The 16,799-nt window shown below is 33.0% G+C and overlaps 2 protein-coding genes across 3 annotated transcripts; both read left to right on the top strand.

The window, feature by feature from the left end:
- The first annotated feature begins 1,134 nt into the window (after window positions 1–1,134).
- LOC137014609 (troponin I, fast skeletal muscle-like) lies at window positions 1,135–10,557 on the top strand. Of its 2 annotated transcripts, none has more exons than XM_067379000.1 (7): window positions 1,135–1,224; window positions 2,501–2,532; window positions 2,633–2,669; window positions 5,214–5,342; window positions 6,570–6,659; window positions 7,664–7,840; window positions 10,270–10,557. In XM_067379000.1, exons 2-7 carry the CDS (start codon window positions 2,525–2,527, stop codon window positions 10,354–10,356), a joined length of 528 nt encoding a protein of 175 aa, XP_067235101.1. In that variant the 5' UTR covers window positions 1,135–1,224; window positions 2,501–2,524; the 3' UTR covers window positions 10,357–10,557. The 2 variants fall into 2 exon arrangements, with proteins under 2 accessions (XP_067235101.1, XP_067235102.1); XM_067379001.1 differs by lacking the exon at window positions 1,135–1,224 and adding an exon at window positions 1,308–1,382.
- Window positions 10,558–10,962: 405 nt separating this feature from the next.
- LOC137014660 (troponin I, fast skeletal muscle-like) lies at window positions 10,963–15,457 on the top strand. Its single transcript, XM_067379081.1, has 7 exons — window positions 10,963–11,158; window positions 12,293–12,325; window positions 12,487–12,523; window positions 12,618–12,746; window positions 14,816–14,905; window positions 14,997–15,173; window positions 15,280–15,457. The coding sequence occupies exons 2-7, from the start codon at window positions 12,318–12,320 to the stop codon at window positions 15,367–15,369; spliced, it is 531 nt and encodes a 176-aa protein (XP_067235182.1). The 5' UTR covers window positions 10,963–11,158; window positions 12,293–12,317; the 3' UTR covers window positions 15,370–15,457.
- Window positions 15,458–16,799: the final 1,342 nt, after the last annotated feature.

Genomic DNA, 16,799 nt, shown 5'->3' with positions numbered 1-16,799 from the left:
CACCAGCAGTTCTGTCTTTGCAAGGTTAAGTTGAAGGTGGTGCTCCTTTATCCAGCAAGACATGTCTTTCAGGCAGGCTGAGATGTGAGCAGCTACCGTCAGATCATCTGGCTGGAATGAGAAGTAAAGTTGTGTGTCATCAGCAAAGCAGCGATAGGAAAAACCATGTTTGAATGACAGACTCTAGTGATGCCATGTAAATGGAGAAGAGAAGTGATCCAAGCACTGAGCTACCCCAGTAGCCAGATGTTGCGGCTTAGACACCTCACCCCTCCACGACACCCTGAAGGACCTACCTGAGAGGTACGACTTGAACCATTGGAGTGCAGTTTCTGAGGTTCCCTTCATCATGAGGGTTGACAGAAGGATCTGGTGGTTAACTGCATCAAAAGCAGCGGACAGATCTGTTAACTGTAGAGTCTAATGAACGGCTATTATGTCATCTAAAACATCTGAGGATGTGGAGAATTATTCTCAACTGAAAATAACAACATTGCAATTTGATAAAAATAAGAATGTAAAACATTACATGATATACATCATATCCTGTTGGCATGGATTAATGCTAGTACCATCTCTATGACCAACACAAGATGCAGTCTGAGAAGGTTCTGAAAATAGTACACTACCAGCTTAACAACTGTGTAAGTATTTGTAAATGATCTTATGTTTATAATCACTGCTGACTTTGCAACCTAGAAGATCATGTTAAGTCAAAGCAGGGGGAGCACCACTTTGAAACACAATAAATGAGTTGTTTCAATAAATTAAATATATAAGAAACTTGATCATTACAAGGCAGAAAAAGTTTTTTTTTTTTTTTTAGTTTATAACCAAAAAAGGAACTAATGTAACAAAGAAAAATGCGTTATTCTCCAACACCCTGAATCTTAATCAATTAATTTGGTAGATGAGCGACTCCTGGCAGCCCTCATCTGATCATATCCAACAACCACCTTGACCTAATTTTTCTTGTTAGTTTAATTATCCTGACATCTGGAAATTTGTCTTCCCATTAGTCTATTTTAAGCAGTGTGATTGGCAGGCATTAGAAGTGGATATTTCAAGAGGTTGGCAAACCAACTGTGTTTAGTGCCTTACCATAAAGAGGGGAGACTTATGATGATGCCAGCCTTATATACTCAAGCGCAGTCCTGCTGCTAGTGGTCTGCTTCCTTCAGACATTCTTCTTTCAGGACTACGCTGCTTAACTTTCTCATATAGGTGAGGACAAGAGCTACATTTTTATGTTTTGATTCCATTTAGTCTCACTGAAAGATGATTTTTTTTTCTTGCTTGATTTGTTTTTGAGGTGTTATTCACTTGGAATTTACTGAACTCAAGCTTTGGATTGGCTTTTTCAGGATTACAAACGCATTTCTGTAAGCAATTTATAGCGATTTGGTACTTTAAAATAACTCCAAAGTGATATAAAATATTTTTATTTTATTAAGTGATTATTTTAGCATTTATTTTGAAATTAATTTATATAAAAATGTCATTTTAGAGCATTGTGAATACATTATTTAACCCTAAATTGACATGTATTAAAGATTTTATTTTCTTGCTTTTACTGAATGATATGCCAGTTCAGTATCTTGCAATGCGTGTTGGATTTCCAAAATGAGCTTGACACAAAAAAATGACATTTTAATGATTGTATGAACATGAATATTCAGGTGGTGACATAATTGAATTTCACATTTTTTGTTTATAGCATTAAAGGGATAGTTCACTGAAAAATGACGATTCTGTCATCATTTACTCACCCTAAAGTTGTTCCAAACCTGTATTAATTTCCTTCTTGTTCTGAACACAATGCTGTGCTTATATTTTCAAGATAAATTGTGGTTGCTGGTCCCCATTGACTTCCATAGTATAGAAAAAAATACTATGGAAGTCAATGAAGTCTAGAACCTTTTTTGTTATCAAACATTCTTCAAAATATCTTCTTTTATATTCAACTAAAGAAAAAAAACTCATACAGGTTTAGAGCAACTTGACAGTGAATAAATGATGACAGAATTTTCATTTTTGGGTAAACTATCCCTTTAATGCTATAAACAATAATTTGCAGGAATAAAAACAAAACAAAACAACAACAACAAAAACTCTCCCTTAGATATCTGTCAAATCATCCTAACCTTTGAAGGGATCTGTTATGTAAGACATCTGAATACAGCAAAACAAGATCTGTGTGATTATACAGCTGTCTGCATAGATTGTTCCAGAAGAAGTCAGACTGGGATACTGGATATCAGAGGGGGGATATTCACACCCCTCCCTCTGGATCGCAAGATATTTCCAAGATTCAAATTAGAATGCAGAATACATAGCCAACTCAATATGACGCAGTCTCTCTTAATGTGTATATCACTTTAGAACCTTTGAATTAATCATGATTAAATATTATTTACCTTACCATATTATGCATTGTTTAAAAAAAGTAAATATATAAAAGTTGTTTCATCTCTCTAAAAATGTTTTCTCATTTGTATAGGGGTAAAGAAAACAGAGGTCCAAAATGTCTGAGTAAGTATATGAATATATCTGTTATTTATATTTAACATCAAAGAAATGGGTATCTATTTTTGTTTTATTAAATTTTATTTCCTTCATCATCCCATCACAGAAAAAAGATGACATCGAGCCGCCGGCACCATCTCAAGGTAGAATAAATAATGCCTTTGATATTATATAATATATTATAAAATATTTATTCAAGACCACATGAAGTAATATTTGACTTTTGTGTCTTTTATAATATAATATAATATAATATAATATAATATAATATAATATAATATAATATAATATAATATAATATAATATAATATAATATAATATAATATAATATAATATAATATAATATCACACGTGTAGCCGTGCAATATCGTTCTATATCAGCATGGCCTGCGGCCTTAGCATCACAGCCCTACTTATATAGAGCCTTATCACATTCCTACGAGTGTGATATTGTGTTATACAACAGTTTGACGGCACAAGTTTGTAAATAAATAAGAAACAACAACGGATTGTCTTTAAAAAAACCCTCTTTTGTGACTACTTCCTTCCGCCACAGTTTCAAATCTCAGGTTGACAGTTTAACAGTTGAGCTCAAGCCTCTGTTACTAATTCTAAAACGTCAATTTAGACCTAGCAATGAAGGAACGTTGAGTCGCTTCACTGAAAGTCACTGTAATATGTAGAGTATTATGGGAGTGAGAGAGAGATCACAAGAGAGAGAGCATTACCTGCATCTAGCTGATTTAGTTCAGGTCAATCTTATATTCATAATCACCAAAAATGTTTGAATGTCCACTGAGGAAAGGGATATCTTTGTTTTTATCCTTTTAACATTTAAAAGAGGATTTCCCATGATAAAAGAGGATTTCCCATGACAGCGCTTGTCAATGCATTTGTCAGTTGCGTCTCATAAGATGTTGTTTAAAATGAAAACAACGTCCTTGTTTCAGTCCATTTCAATATAAAAGTCTTTGCGACTGACTCACTCATTTACTCATAAAGACATTCTTCACCGTCATCTAATGGAGTATTAATGTAACTTTCACTGAAGTTGAAACCACTAACAAACTCTTTCTCAATGCTAAAAAATACAGCATGTTATTTATAGAAAATATTTATTGAACAATAACATTTAAATGAACAACAATAGCAATTATAACAGTATAAGAAGTACAATAGGAAATAAACACAAGCATACAGTTCAGTCAAAAGTACAAAAGCAGTGCTCTAGTTAGTATAGGATTTAATTTCAAAGTAAATATAAAGTTATGAATCTTAATATAGCCCTTAAGCTAACTCTATTAGCTCTGAAACAAATAATAGATTAATAAGATTGCCTATTTGATATATCCAAAACGAATTACAGGCAAATGAGGCAAAGCAAATCCGAAGATCTGGCCGAGATTAAGCTGTTCTCTGTGGGTACATGAGCGCTGAACGGCCGCTGACAGCCTAGAGCTCACATCTCTGAAAATGTCTAAACAAATTTTCAAATAGGCGCTAGGTTTAAATCGCATATCTGAGGTCTAAACAATTACACTCGTGTGTACAAAACTCTTAAAAATACATTCCGTTAAAAAATAACAGTAGTATCTATAAAAATATGATGGGTTTGCTCGTCCCCCATGACACTCGCTGTGAGAATGCTGACAGTGGAGTGATTCAAATGGTGAAATGGTTCCTGTGGCGATACTGGTAGAATATCGCATGGCTGGAAAGACCTCTCAGCCAATCAGATTCGAGAACCAGAACGAACTGTTGTATAAAGTTATATAAGTTATATATATATATATATATATATATGTTGTATAATATAATATAATATAATATAATATAATATAATATAATATAATATAATATAATATAATATAATATAATATAATATAATATATAAGCTAAAGACCATTTTTGTAATTATTAAAGACTGAAATAAACTGTACACAGTGCAAGCTTTTCAATACACACAGCTATAGAAATATGACATGGTATTTACTAGGGATATGCCTGAAGCCTAAATCCGAATTCGGGAAAAGTCATGGAAAATGAGTAACATAATATAATAATTCCCAATATATATAATTTCCCAAATATATAATTGCGAGAGCATGCAAAAGCATTGAAATATATTTTTTCCTCGCATCTCATATTTTTTTCATCGCCATGTCCCTTAAGGGGCTCCGTAGAATGCGTCATTTCCTTTCCGAACATAGTATTCAGCTTCGGCACATCCCTAGTATTTATTGCTAATGTTATTATTATTATCCTTACATGAAATATTGGGTAACATAAGGGCAAATAAGTCAGTTTTAAAGAGGTTGTTTTATAGTGTTTAAGATGTTTTTCATTACAAATACTACAGTTTATTATTAGTAATATTAGTATTGTTGTTATCATTATAGAAACCTTGTTAAAGATACTTTTTTTTAATAAGTATTCCTGTGGTAGAAAATGTTGTGGCACCAAGATAGGCTACTATTCTTAATGCAAGCCTGGTCCCACCCATACTTCCTGTTTAAGTGTGAAAGAAAACACGGCACGGCATGTACATGGGGTCTTTACAAATAGTGTCTTTTTTCTGACTGCTTTTATGTTTGACAGTATGTGTGTTCTGATATAAGCACAGTACTGTTATGGTGTTGTATGAAATTCAGGGTCTAACTGATGTATTTAACTGATGTATCTAACAGAGTTTGGTGCTGAGCATTGCAAAGGGCATTATGGAGAAAGAAGCCGCTCAGCTCATTGTAGATAGGGAGGCTTACTTGACAGAAAACTGCCCTCCTCTGTCCCTGCCTTCATCTACAGCGGACCTGCAGGTCTGTTACCACATTCACCAAATGTTTAAAATGCTAAATGAATTAAAAGTCCTTGAAAGTACAAAAAATATGATTTTACATTCTTTCATTTGTTTACATTTTCATGTGGAAGATGGATTTTTTTTTAATTTTTTGTTAGATTATTTTAAGTACATTGTTTACAAAAGCAGTAATTCCATGATTATATCATTACCATACTCATGAACTCCAGGGTTATTATCATTACCTAAAACTAAAACAATTGAAAACTTTTATATATATATATATATATATATATATATATATATATATATATATATATATATATATATATATATATATATATATATATATATATATATAAATAAACTAAAACAGAAATAAAATTGGATAAAAACTATACAGACATATCAAAAAAGAACACTAAGAAAAATGCCAAAACACAACAAATTTACTAAAACTTACAATATAAAAAATATATAAAAATCACCAGAAAAAAAAAAAATTAAAAAGTAATTCACACTATTAGTATTTACAATAATATCAATAAAAAATATATATAATAATAATGATGCACTCATAGTATTTACATGAAAACACTTCAAGAAAACCATAGTAAACATAGTAAAAGTATGGAAAACCAATGGAATATATTTAGATTTTGCTAAAATGTTTGATGTTACAATGGCATTTGAGATTTTTTTTTTCTTGACATTTATATTTGTGAACAAACAAATATGCTCTTAATATGTTTTTAGTGTTTGACTTTTGTGGCTTATTATAATATAATATAATATAATATAATATAATATAATATAATATAATATAATATAATATAATATAATATAATATAATATAATATAATATAATATAATATAATATAATATAATATAATATAATATAATATAATATACTGATGTACTCATGGTATTTAGATGGCACTCTAAAGTACTTCAAGAAAACCACATTAAACATCCAGAAAACCAAAGGAATGTATGTAGATTTTGCTAAAATATAAAACATCTTTTGGATTTTTCCAAAAGATTGGAACATCTTTTCTTTACATTTATGGTTGTGAACAAACAAATATGTTCTTGGTACATAGGTCTATATTAGTGCTGTCTAGATGTTTCACTAATGTCTCATGTGCCTATGGGATGATGAAAGTTATATTTCACACTCTTAAAACATTATGTTATGAAAGGTGCTTAGAAAAGAGAGCTTGACACTTTCAATGTCGCTGTTTAGGAACTGTGCAAGAAACTTCACCAGCAAATCGACAAGGTTGATGAGGAGAGATATGACTTGAATTCTAAAGTAGAAAAGGCAAACAAAGAGGTAACTTATATATAAAATATAATACTCAACATACCTTATTATGATGATGATATATGTGATGTTATATTGGGTATATGTGACCCGTGCTGGCAAAATGAGTCGGAATGTGCACGGGCTTATTTCGAGGCAAAACAAGTGAAAAACATCAATTTTGGTCGAAATTTGCTTATTAAGCCCTCGTCTAGTGATCTCAATGCTCCAAATAGCAATTAAACATCTAAAAGTATCTTTATTTGTACGTTTTCTGAGAGAAGTACCTGTTTTTATTTGCTGTTTTTCTCTGCTCGCATCTTGACTCTTGGCGCTTACCTCAACATAAGTTTGGTATCGTTGTAAAGCGCGGCATTCCAACTTTATGAATATTCATTCTTGATGGTATGAGTCTGAACCAATGGAATGTGATTTTCAAATTCATAAAGATGTAAACAAAACTATCTTACTCGAGAGGACTAACAGATCCTAAGCGTGTGCACAAAGACGCCTCAGATTAGCGCGCGATTCCGTATCTACACAGTATTTAAAAAAATCTGTCTTGGCGAGTATTCACTCAGACATTATCTGTTATGTCTTAAGTGAACAATTGGTTAACTGTTGGGGAAAAACATCTGATAAGCAACACTATATTAGAATTAGATCAGTGTGATACAGTAATGATACAGCGTTAATCAAACAATTGTGGAATCATGGAAAAAAAGTTGAATATATATATTTTTCCAAAAGATATAGTTTTTTACTTGGTTTGGTTATTTGGTATCGACTTCAAACTGGTGTAGCTCAGTCATTTTTGTCGGATTCCAACAATTTATTTAATAAATAATGTGAGAATAACAATCATTTTTGAACATTTGCTAATTGCGACTGATTTTGCCAGCATGGGTCACACACACACACACACACACACACACACACACACACACACACACACACACACACACACACACACACACACACACACACATATATATTAGGTTCTCTGAGGTCCGTTTTGACTGATGTGTGTATAGATTGAGGATCTGAAGATCAAGGTGGTCGACCTGATCGGCAAGTTCAAGAAACCCGCGTTGAGGAAAGTGCGCATGTCTGCCGATCAGATGCTTCAGGCTCTGCTGGGCTCCAAGCACAAGGTGTCTCTGGATCTGAGAGCCAACCTGAAACAAGTCAAGAAGGAGGTCAAAGAGGAGGTGAGTGAAATATGATGGTGTGACTATTCCTTTGTGCTTATAATACAGAGAAGATATGAATAGTTATGGATCTAAATCATAAAAACCAGTAGAGGCCATGCATTACAGAGATTTTACCACTGGTAAAACTCTGGCCTCAAGTCACTTATTGCATGTAGGTGAACATGTAAACAATAATATAAATACTTTAATCACTTAATATCACTTATCACGTAGTTATAATAAAATAATATTTATCATTGGACGCTGTTATCAACCCTAAACCATGGTAAAAATTACACCAATATGCGACCTTTATATACTTTGATAAATATGTTTACTGATATTGATCATTCATAAGTGGTTAATAATGTGTTTTTGTTTGTGCCTCCCTTTGGTTTATATGTCAAGTCACATTTATTTATACAATACAGATTGTTTCAAAGCAGCATTAACAAAAATAACAGTGTCAAAGGTACAATGTGTACATTTTAAGAGGATCTATTGACAGAGAAATGCAATATAATATACATACCTATGTTTTCAGTGGTGTATAACGATGTTACATAATGAACTGTTATGCTTTTATTACCTTAGAATGAGCCATTTCTATCTACATACACCATGGGTATCCTTACATGTTAAGTCACCATTTTACGTTTCTACAGTAGCCCTAAATGGACAAACTGCTCTACAGAGCGTGTTTGCTTGACTGGCTACTCTCTGCTGTCTCAGACAACGACATCTTTGGCCTGTGTTGGCCACCGTAGAATTTACCCTGACCGCAACATAGTGTCGGCCCAGATCCGGCCCACATATGGTCCGCGTGTAATCCACATGTACCAGATGTGGGCCGGATCTGGGCCACATTATGTTGCTGTCTGGGTACGCACTGCACCTTTAATGTTGTAAAATTCATCAATTATGAAACAAGTTCAATTTAAGCTGTAAAGCTGCTTTACAGTATACAGTGATATATAAGAATACAGTGCCTACAGAAAGTCATCATACCCTGGAAAATCTTTACCCTTTGTCACATTGCACTCTGGAAAATAAGTCTTACTTTTCTGTTCTGTATGTACATCATCAAAGTGAAAATAACATTTTAAAACATTCTGAAGGATTATTAAAAATTAATTATAAACTTGCTCAGGTTCAATTTCCAGATCCAACACCAGGCTTATTGCCCCACCTGACATCAATTGTAGTGGGTTTGATTACTTCAGAATAAAACCAGCTGTTTCTTGAAGATTCCACTGTTAGTAGTGCATGGTACTGCAAAGAATACACCATGGTTAGGAAAGTGCTTTCAAAGGGCCTCCGGGATAAAGTTTTAGAAAGGCACAAGTTAGGAGAAGGCTACAAGAACATTTCAAAGGCTTTAGCTATCGTTCTGAGTACTGTTCGGAGCATCATTAAGAAGTGGAAAGCCTATGGCACCACCAACACATTGTTTAGATCAGGCCTTCCATCCAAACTGGATGACCAAGCCAGGAGGACATTGATCAGGGAAGCTACCAAGAGGCCAAAGGCAACTTTGAAGGACTTACAAGGCTTTATAGCTAGGACTGGTCAGTCTGTCCATGTGACAACTATCTCACAAGCTTTACACAAAGCTGGCCTGTATGGCAGGGTGGCAAGAAAGAAGTCTTTCCTGAAAAAATGCCACACTCAGTCTTGCTTGTGCTGTGCAAAATCACACCTGGAAGACTCTGATGCCATTTGGCAAAAGGTGCTATGGTCTGACGAGACCAAAACTGACCTTTTTGCATTGAACTCCAAGAGCTATGTTTGGCAAAAAGCCCAAAACCCAGCATACCTGCTGTGAAGCATGGTGAAGGATTGAGTGATGCTGCAAAGTACATCCAAATTCTTGAGGAAAACCTGTGTCCCTCTGCTAGACAGCTGAACAGACAGCTTTAATTATTACAAAAGAACAATGCAATGGCTTAAGGATAGGAAGGTGAATGTCCTTGAGTGGCCAATTCAGACTTAAATCCGATTTTGGATGGGCTTGAAGAGAGCAGTCCATTGCCGCTCACCACAGATTCTGCAAGAAAGAATGGGCAAATATTCCCCAATCTAGGTGTGCAAAGCTAGAACAGACATATCTAAAAAGATTAATAGCTGTAATTAAAGCAAAAGGTGGCTCTATAAAGTGTTAAATCAGGGGATTCATGATTTTTCTAACCATTATTCTAGTTTTTCATTTTTTTTTTAATTATTTTTTGAGAACTGTTGCCTTTTTTTCTCTTTTTTTTTTGTTGTTGTTGTAAATAAAGCTGGGAAAGGTTTTTTGGAATGGGTTTTGATTTCAGGCTGGATGACAAGTAGAGTAACTATTTCAAAGGGGTTTGATTTTCTACAGGCACTGTATATACAAATACACGCGACATTTCGTTTCATTTAAATACCATTCCTTCACACTCAATTCCTCTCTCATAATCCAGGTTACAGATGTCGGTGACTGGCGTAAGAACGTTGAGGACAAGGCCGGTATGGGAGGCAGGAAGAAGATGTTTGAGGGCGAGGCCTAAATTCCTGGACATTTCATTGTTTAATTATTGTAGGAATTTGTCAGTGCTACGCAAACATTTATCTTTTTGCAATAGGTTTATGTCTTTAGCTTTCAGTGCCTCAAATGAGCATTTGTTTCACGCAGTATGTACGTCCTGAAAGAGAATTGTGTATCATCGCAAAGCCACGACCATTAAATGAATGCTTCTGAGGAAAAATCATTAGTTTGATGTTTGTTTTATTATGCATGTTTTGGTTCTTTGACTCCCTTCCATTCTTGTTTTGGCTGGAATAAACAAATACTGTAGTGCTGCTATTACAGCAGTCATTTCTTTTTTCTTTATCAACTTCATTGCTCTATATATATTAATTTAATTTAATCATTAAAAATTAAATATTAAATTAAATTTAATTTTGGTGGTACACAACATCCAGAAGAAATATGGGTGGCATTTCCAATCATATTTATGGAGATCTCCTCTTTTGCTGTATGGTGAGTTTTGTTGCTGAAATATCTCGCATTATTTTGTATATCAGATATGTATATTGGTGTCTTAAGCATTGCTTCCGTTTACAGCACACATATATGCGTCTTGAAGGGAGGGAAATTTACGAGTCTTGCCGAGGATGGGCTCGGGATATTTCAGGAGCTCAACGGCCTATTGGTCTGAGCTGGAACCCACTTCCATAAACAGGACTGCCAAGATCTGCTGAGCCATCAGAGTACAACGTATATATCCTATTTAATTTTTCTCTCTCTGAGGCTCACCAGTCTTTCCAGTTCTTCTTCCAAGTGTGTCCTGCCCTCTTCTTCTCTCATAGGTGAGCGTCATTCCAGAACTCTATCTAGATCTGTATGTAAAGGACAAAGGCACGTTTTTGAATGCAAACATCTGTGCATGGATTTAGATACTGAAACAACGACGGATCTTTAAGACATAATGTGCTCTTGATTTTTGCATCCAATAGATGTCCACACACATATTGTCTATGAATATTCATAAGCAGATAGAATATGTTGATAAATGTGCTTTTAAATGTAGTCGAATGTAAATGTTATAGAGAATTTATACAACTATTTTCATGATTTATTATCACATTTTTCTTTTGTCAAATCAACTTAGATCATTCATGTGGTTAAGATAACATAATATTTTGAATTTCTGTTGATTAAACCAATCGCCTTGATTGCATTAACTCAATTTTTTTAATTTCAATGAACTCAAAATTTTAAAGCAACCAGGTAACTTACTTTTTTTTAAGTTAAACCAACAATTCTTTTGGAAATTTAAATGTATATATTGAAAGGAAATAATAATTAACTACAATACAATTTCTTGAAAAGTTAAATATTCTATTTTAATATGCTCTAATTGATATGCCAGTCTATTCTGTTTAAATCTGCTGTCTAAGAAGTGCTTAAAATGAATCTTCTACAGTATAGTATAATCTTTAAATGCATTTGTCTTATAGCTTCTGAATCTCTGGTATCATGTTTTATGACCTTTGAACTAAAAGTCAAGTGTCAAATGAACTGTCGAGCATCTCAAACTGTTGGGCTAAACTTATAGACGCAGGTGTCCTTGATTGAATTTCATTTCTTACCACACTTTACCAATTTAAAACCATGTAGAAGTGCATGTCCTGGATTATCTGATTAACTCAACTGCCAATATATCTAATGACCAATTTGTTAATGTTAATTTCAACATTTACTAATAAATTATTAAAATCAAGAGTTGTATTTGTTAACATTACGTAATGCACTGTGAACTAACATGAATAAACTATGAATAGCTGGATTTTTATTAACTAACGTTAACATATACAGTATTGCTCATGGTTAGTTCATGTTACTTAATATATTAACTAATGTTAACTACTGAACCTTATTGTAAAGTGTTAGCTGATTAACTCAACTGCCTATATCTAATGACTAATTTCTATCCAATCCAGGGTGAAAACACACTAAACCACCAAGATGTCAGAGTAAGTATTCTGATTCTGATTGCTGTGGGTTCTTTATAGGTTTAGAACATACTGTAAAACCCTATAGACGTTTTATTTTATATGAGGTTATGTTTGTTTTGAATAGAATAATTTATAATAGGATCCCTTGGCACTCACTGTGAACTTGTTTTCATAAACAGAAAAAAGATGACCTCCAGCCGTAGGCATCATCTGAAGGTTAGACAATTTTACTATCATGTAGTAAAACACATGTTATGAATTCATGTTTTTGAAAAGTGTATTGTTGATTGTTCTTCTGCTAACCCCTCAGAGCCTGGTGCTCTCCATTGCCTTCGGTCTCATGGAAGCTGAAGCCAAGCAGATTGCTGCTGATAAGGAGGCTTACATGAGCGAACACTGCCCTGCTCTGGATATGCCTGGATCCCAGCAAGACCTGCAGGTGACTACATTATTGTTATTATTTTCACCTGTCAAAATAAATGTTGTTATACAATATTTAATCGATAATTATTTTGATTATCATGTCAATACGACATCAGTTTTTACTTTGTTGTAGTATTTTGTATTACGTACATGTAATCATAAATAATACACATTGCAGTTATATGTGTGTGCGTATGTGTCAGATGTATTTCTCACGTGTCATATAGAACCTTATAATTCCAAGGGGACAAATTGTTTATAAAAGTTGCTAGCACTTTATTTTGATGGTCGACTAGACATTCTACTAAATATAAGTAACTTTGCAACTGATTATATATATATATATATATATATATATATATATATATATATATATATATATATATATATATATATATATATATATATATATATAATATATGTGTGTGTGTGTGTGTGTGTGTGTGTGTGTGTGTTTTAATTCAAACAGTAGTAAACTTTTGTTAAAGTTAAAATTCATAAACATGTTCAGAGTGCATTAACATACAACAGTCTAAAAAATGCTGGGTTAAAAACAACCCAAGTTGAGTTGAAAATGGACAAACCCAGCGAATGGGTTATTTTAACCCAATGGTTGGGTTAAATGTTTGCCCAACCTGCTGGGTAGTTTTATTTAACTCTACTATTGTTTAAAAATTCATATGCTTTCTTACAATTAACCCAAAGTATGTTGGAAATGAACATTTATATGTTTTATTAATAAATGTTAATTTATTAGTTTATTGAATAAAAATTAATAAAACAATTATTAAATTGCTTATTAATAAATGTTCACCCTTTCATTATTACTGTCCCCTCTAGTAATTATGTGTCTGGTTTTTAATTTACAACCTTTTTTGGGTTAATTTTAGTAATTTTTAAACCATATTTGGGTTAAATAAAACTGCCCAGCTCGTTGGGCAAACATTTAACCCAACTTCTGGGTTAAAACAACCCAATCACTGGGTTTGTCCATTTTTAACCCAACTTGTGTTGTTTTTAACCCAGCATTTTTTAGAGTAACCTTTTGACATTAAAATGTATTAGTAAATGTTGGTATTAGTCTACTAACAAGACTGAGAAATGTGGTTTTGTTTATTAAAAAAAGTATTGTTTAATGTTATATATAAGTAAACATAAGCTAAAAAAATATATTTTTTAATAAGCAAAACAGCATTTCTTACATACTAACTTATGTATATTTAATGTATATAATGTATAATATACAATTATATATAATTAAATCATATATATAATTAAGTGACCACATAATCATATATATGCATTAAATGTAATTGCATAATTTTATATTAAAATAATTTACCACATTGGAATTATTACACTCTAAAAAATGCTGGGTTGTTTCAACCCAAATTTGGGTCAAATATGGACAAACCCAACCGTTGCGTTAAAAAATGCATTTAAAAATGTAACCCAATGGTTGGGTTTGTCCAATTTTGACCCAAACTTGGGTTGAAACAACCCAGCATTTTTTAGAGTGTAGCTTCTTAGGTTTTGAGATACTGAGCTTCAAAGCTTTTGCATTCCATTAGACTTTGTAGACAGATCCTTTTTGTTTTCTAAAAAAAAAAAAAGTCCCAAAATGTTCACAACATAAAAAAGTAGCACTTTATTTTGATGGTCCACTTTAGACATTCTATTAAATATAAGTAACTGCATGTCAATTAACTCTCATTAAACTATTAGTATGCTTAATATCTGCTGACACTGTATTTCGATGCTCCGCCAACAGACATTCTACTGACTATAAATATCTTTGCAAGTACGTCAACTCATTCTACTAACCCGAACCCTAACCTAACAGACTATTAATACTCTAATGGGAGTTAGATGACGTGTAGTTGCAAAGTAACTTATAGTTAGTACTATGTCTAAAGTGGACCATCAACCTAAAAGTTATATAAAGTTACATTGCATTCAATGTACATGTTTTTCAATTGCTTTACTTGTTCACTGAACCTATAAGCTACAGGAAGGTTATAGAAGGCATACATATAGTATTTTTTGATAATCAATATCATGTATAATCTTGTTTTGCCCTTTCAGGAACTGTGCAAGAAGCTGCACCAACAGATCGACAAGGTTGATGAGGAGAGATACGACTTGGAGGCAAAGGTTGCCAAGACAAACAAGGAGGTAAAGACCACGACACCTCAGTGTCATAATTTCAGTGATTAATCCATTTATGTGTTTCTCCGATCATTAATTCTGTTACATAATAATACAGATTGAGGATCTGAAGATCAAGGTGGTCGACCTGATAGGCAAGTTCAAGAAACCCGCATTGAAGAAAGTGCGCATGTCTGCTGACGCTATGCTTCAGGCTCTGCTGGGCTCCAAGCACAAGGTCTCCATGGATCTGAGAGCCAACCTGAAACAAGTCAAGAAGGAGGTCAAAGAAGAGGTGAGATTCTTGAGTTTCTAATTTTGTGGGAAAATCTCCAAGTGTAATGTATTTGGGCTTTATGTCAGCACACTGTATTCATGTCTGGTGTTTTTGTGTTCCACAGTCTGCAGAACAAGTTGGCGACTGGCGCAAGAACATCGAGGATAAGGCTGGTATGGACGGCAGGAAGAAGATGTTTGAGTCCGAGGCTTAAGATGTATCGTGTTTGTTCTCCCTTATGTCTTACATTTTCTCTGCCAAACATCTTTCTATCCTGTGAACCTCCCGTTCCAATAAAAATATTTTTCCTGGACTTTTTTGCACATTGTACATTGTCCCAGTGTTGAATGGCATGGCATTAAAGATTAGTATATTCATTTGCCTTTGTGTTTTTGCTCAGCTCTACTGAACAGCCAAACCAGACAGCAACATAGTGTGGCCCAGATCCAGCCCACATCTGGTACATGTGGATTACTTGTGGACCAGATGTGGGCCGGATTTGGGCGGACACTATATTGCTGTCAGTAGTATTAGTATGAACACTACCATTCAAAAGTTTGGGGTCGGTAATATTTTTTCATGTTTTTTAAAGAAGACTATTATGCTCATCAAGGCTGCATTAAAAAAAAAAAAAAAAAAAAAAATATATATATATATATATATATATATATATATATATATATATATATATATATATATATATATATATATATATATATATATATATATATATATATATATATATATATATATATATATATAGTACAGCATACTGTATTATTGTGAACTTTTGTTAACATTTATTCAGAAGTCTTCAGCGTCACATGATCCTTCAGAAATCATTCTAATATGCTGATTTAAAACATTTCAGACTATTATCAGTGTTGAGAACAGTTGTGCTGCTTAATATTTAGTTGGAATACCGTAAAACGTTTTTCAGGTTTCTTTGATGAATCAAAAGTTCAAAAGAACAGCATTTATTTGAAATATATACATTATAAATGTTTTTAGTCACTTTTGTTTAGTTTAACACATCCTTGCTGAACAAAAGTATATATTTTTTTTTAAAAAGACAACTTTTGAATGGTATTGTAGGCTTCATGTGAACTTTAATACAAATGCCTACATTAAATTCACTTTCATGTATTAAAAAAAAACAGAATTATCAGAGTTATTATGGTATTGTATGGCAATACAATGGTACATTTTCGTATGACATGCTACTAAATAATTACATACCATTTTCTTTCCATGGTCCCTCGAGAATACTATGGTAACACCATACTATCATGTCCATATTACATGTTACATTTGGTATTTTTTTCTTAATTCAGTCAGCTTTTGTAAACATTAGTGATAACACTTTAACCACTGAGGTAAAATATTGATAGCGGAAACAAGAAGTATATGCAGTTAAAATTACTCTGCTACCATGGTACTGTGATGGTATTAGACGATAATACCATGGCATTTAGATACTTATAACTTGGAATGAAAATGAATTACTGTGGTACGGTTGGTAATGGCCGTGTCCAATAAAATTCTATGAGGCCCCCTGGTTGAGAGCCACTGATTATAATATAATATAATATAATATAATATAATATAATATAATATAATATAATATAATATAATATAATATAA

This window comes from Chanodichthys erythropterus, chromosome 24, assembly GCF_024489055.1.
Source record: "Chanodichthys erythropterus isolate Z2021 chromosome 24, ASM2448905v1, whole genome shotgun sequence".
NCBI classification, from domain to species: domain Eukaryota; kingdom Metazoa; phylum Chordata; class Actinopteri; order Cypriniformes; family Xenocyprididae; genus Chanodichthys; species Chanodichthys erythropterus.
This window is presented reverse-complemented; position numbering and strand designations above follow the sequence as displayed.

Excerpts from the sequence above, each read along its gene's own strand:
- LOC137014660 (XM_067379081.1), top strand. Across the intron at positions 12,747-14,815 it reads GATCCCAGCAAGACCTGCAG|GAACTGTGCAAGAAGCTGCA; the intron begins GTGACTACATTA and ends TTGCCCTTTCAG. Across the intron at positions 15,174-15,279 it reads AGAAGGAGGTCAAAGAAGAG|TCTGCAGAACAAGTTGGCGA; the intron begins GTGAGATTCTTG and ends TGTGTTCCACAG.
- LOC137014609 (XM_067379000.1), top strand. Across the intron at positions 5,343-6,569 it reads CATCTACAGCGGACCTGCAG|GAACTGTGCAAGAAACTTCA; the intron begins GTCTGTTACCAC and ends GTCGCTGTTTAG. Across the intron at positions 6,660-7,663 it reads TAGAAAAGGCAAACAAAGAG|ATTGAGGATCTGAAGATCAA; the intron begins GTAACTTATATA and ends ATGTGTGTATAG.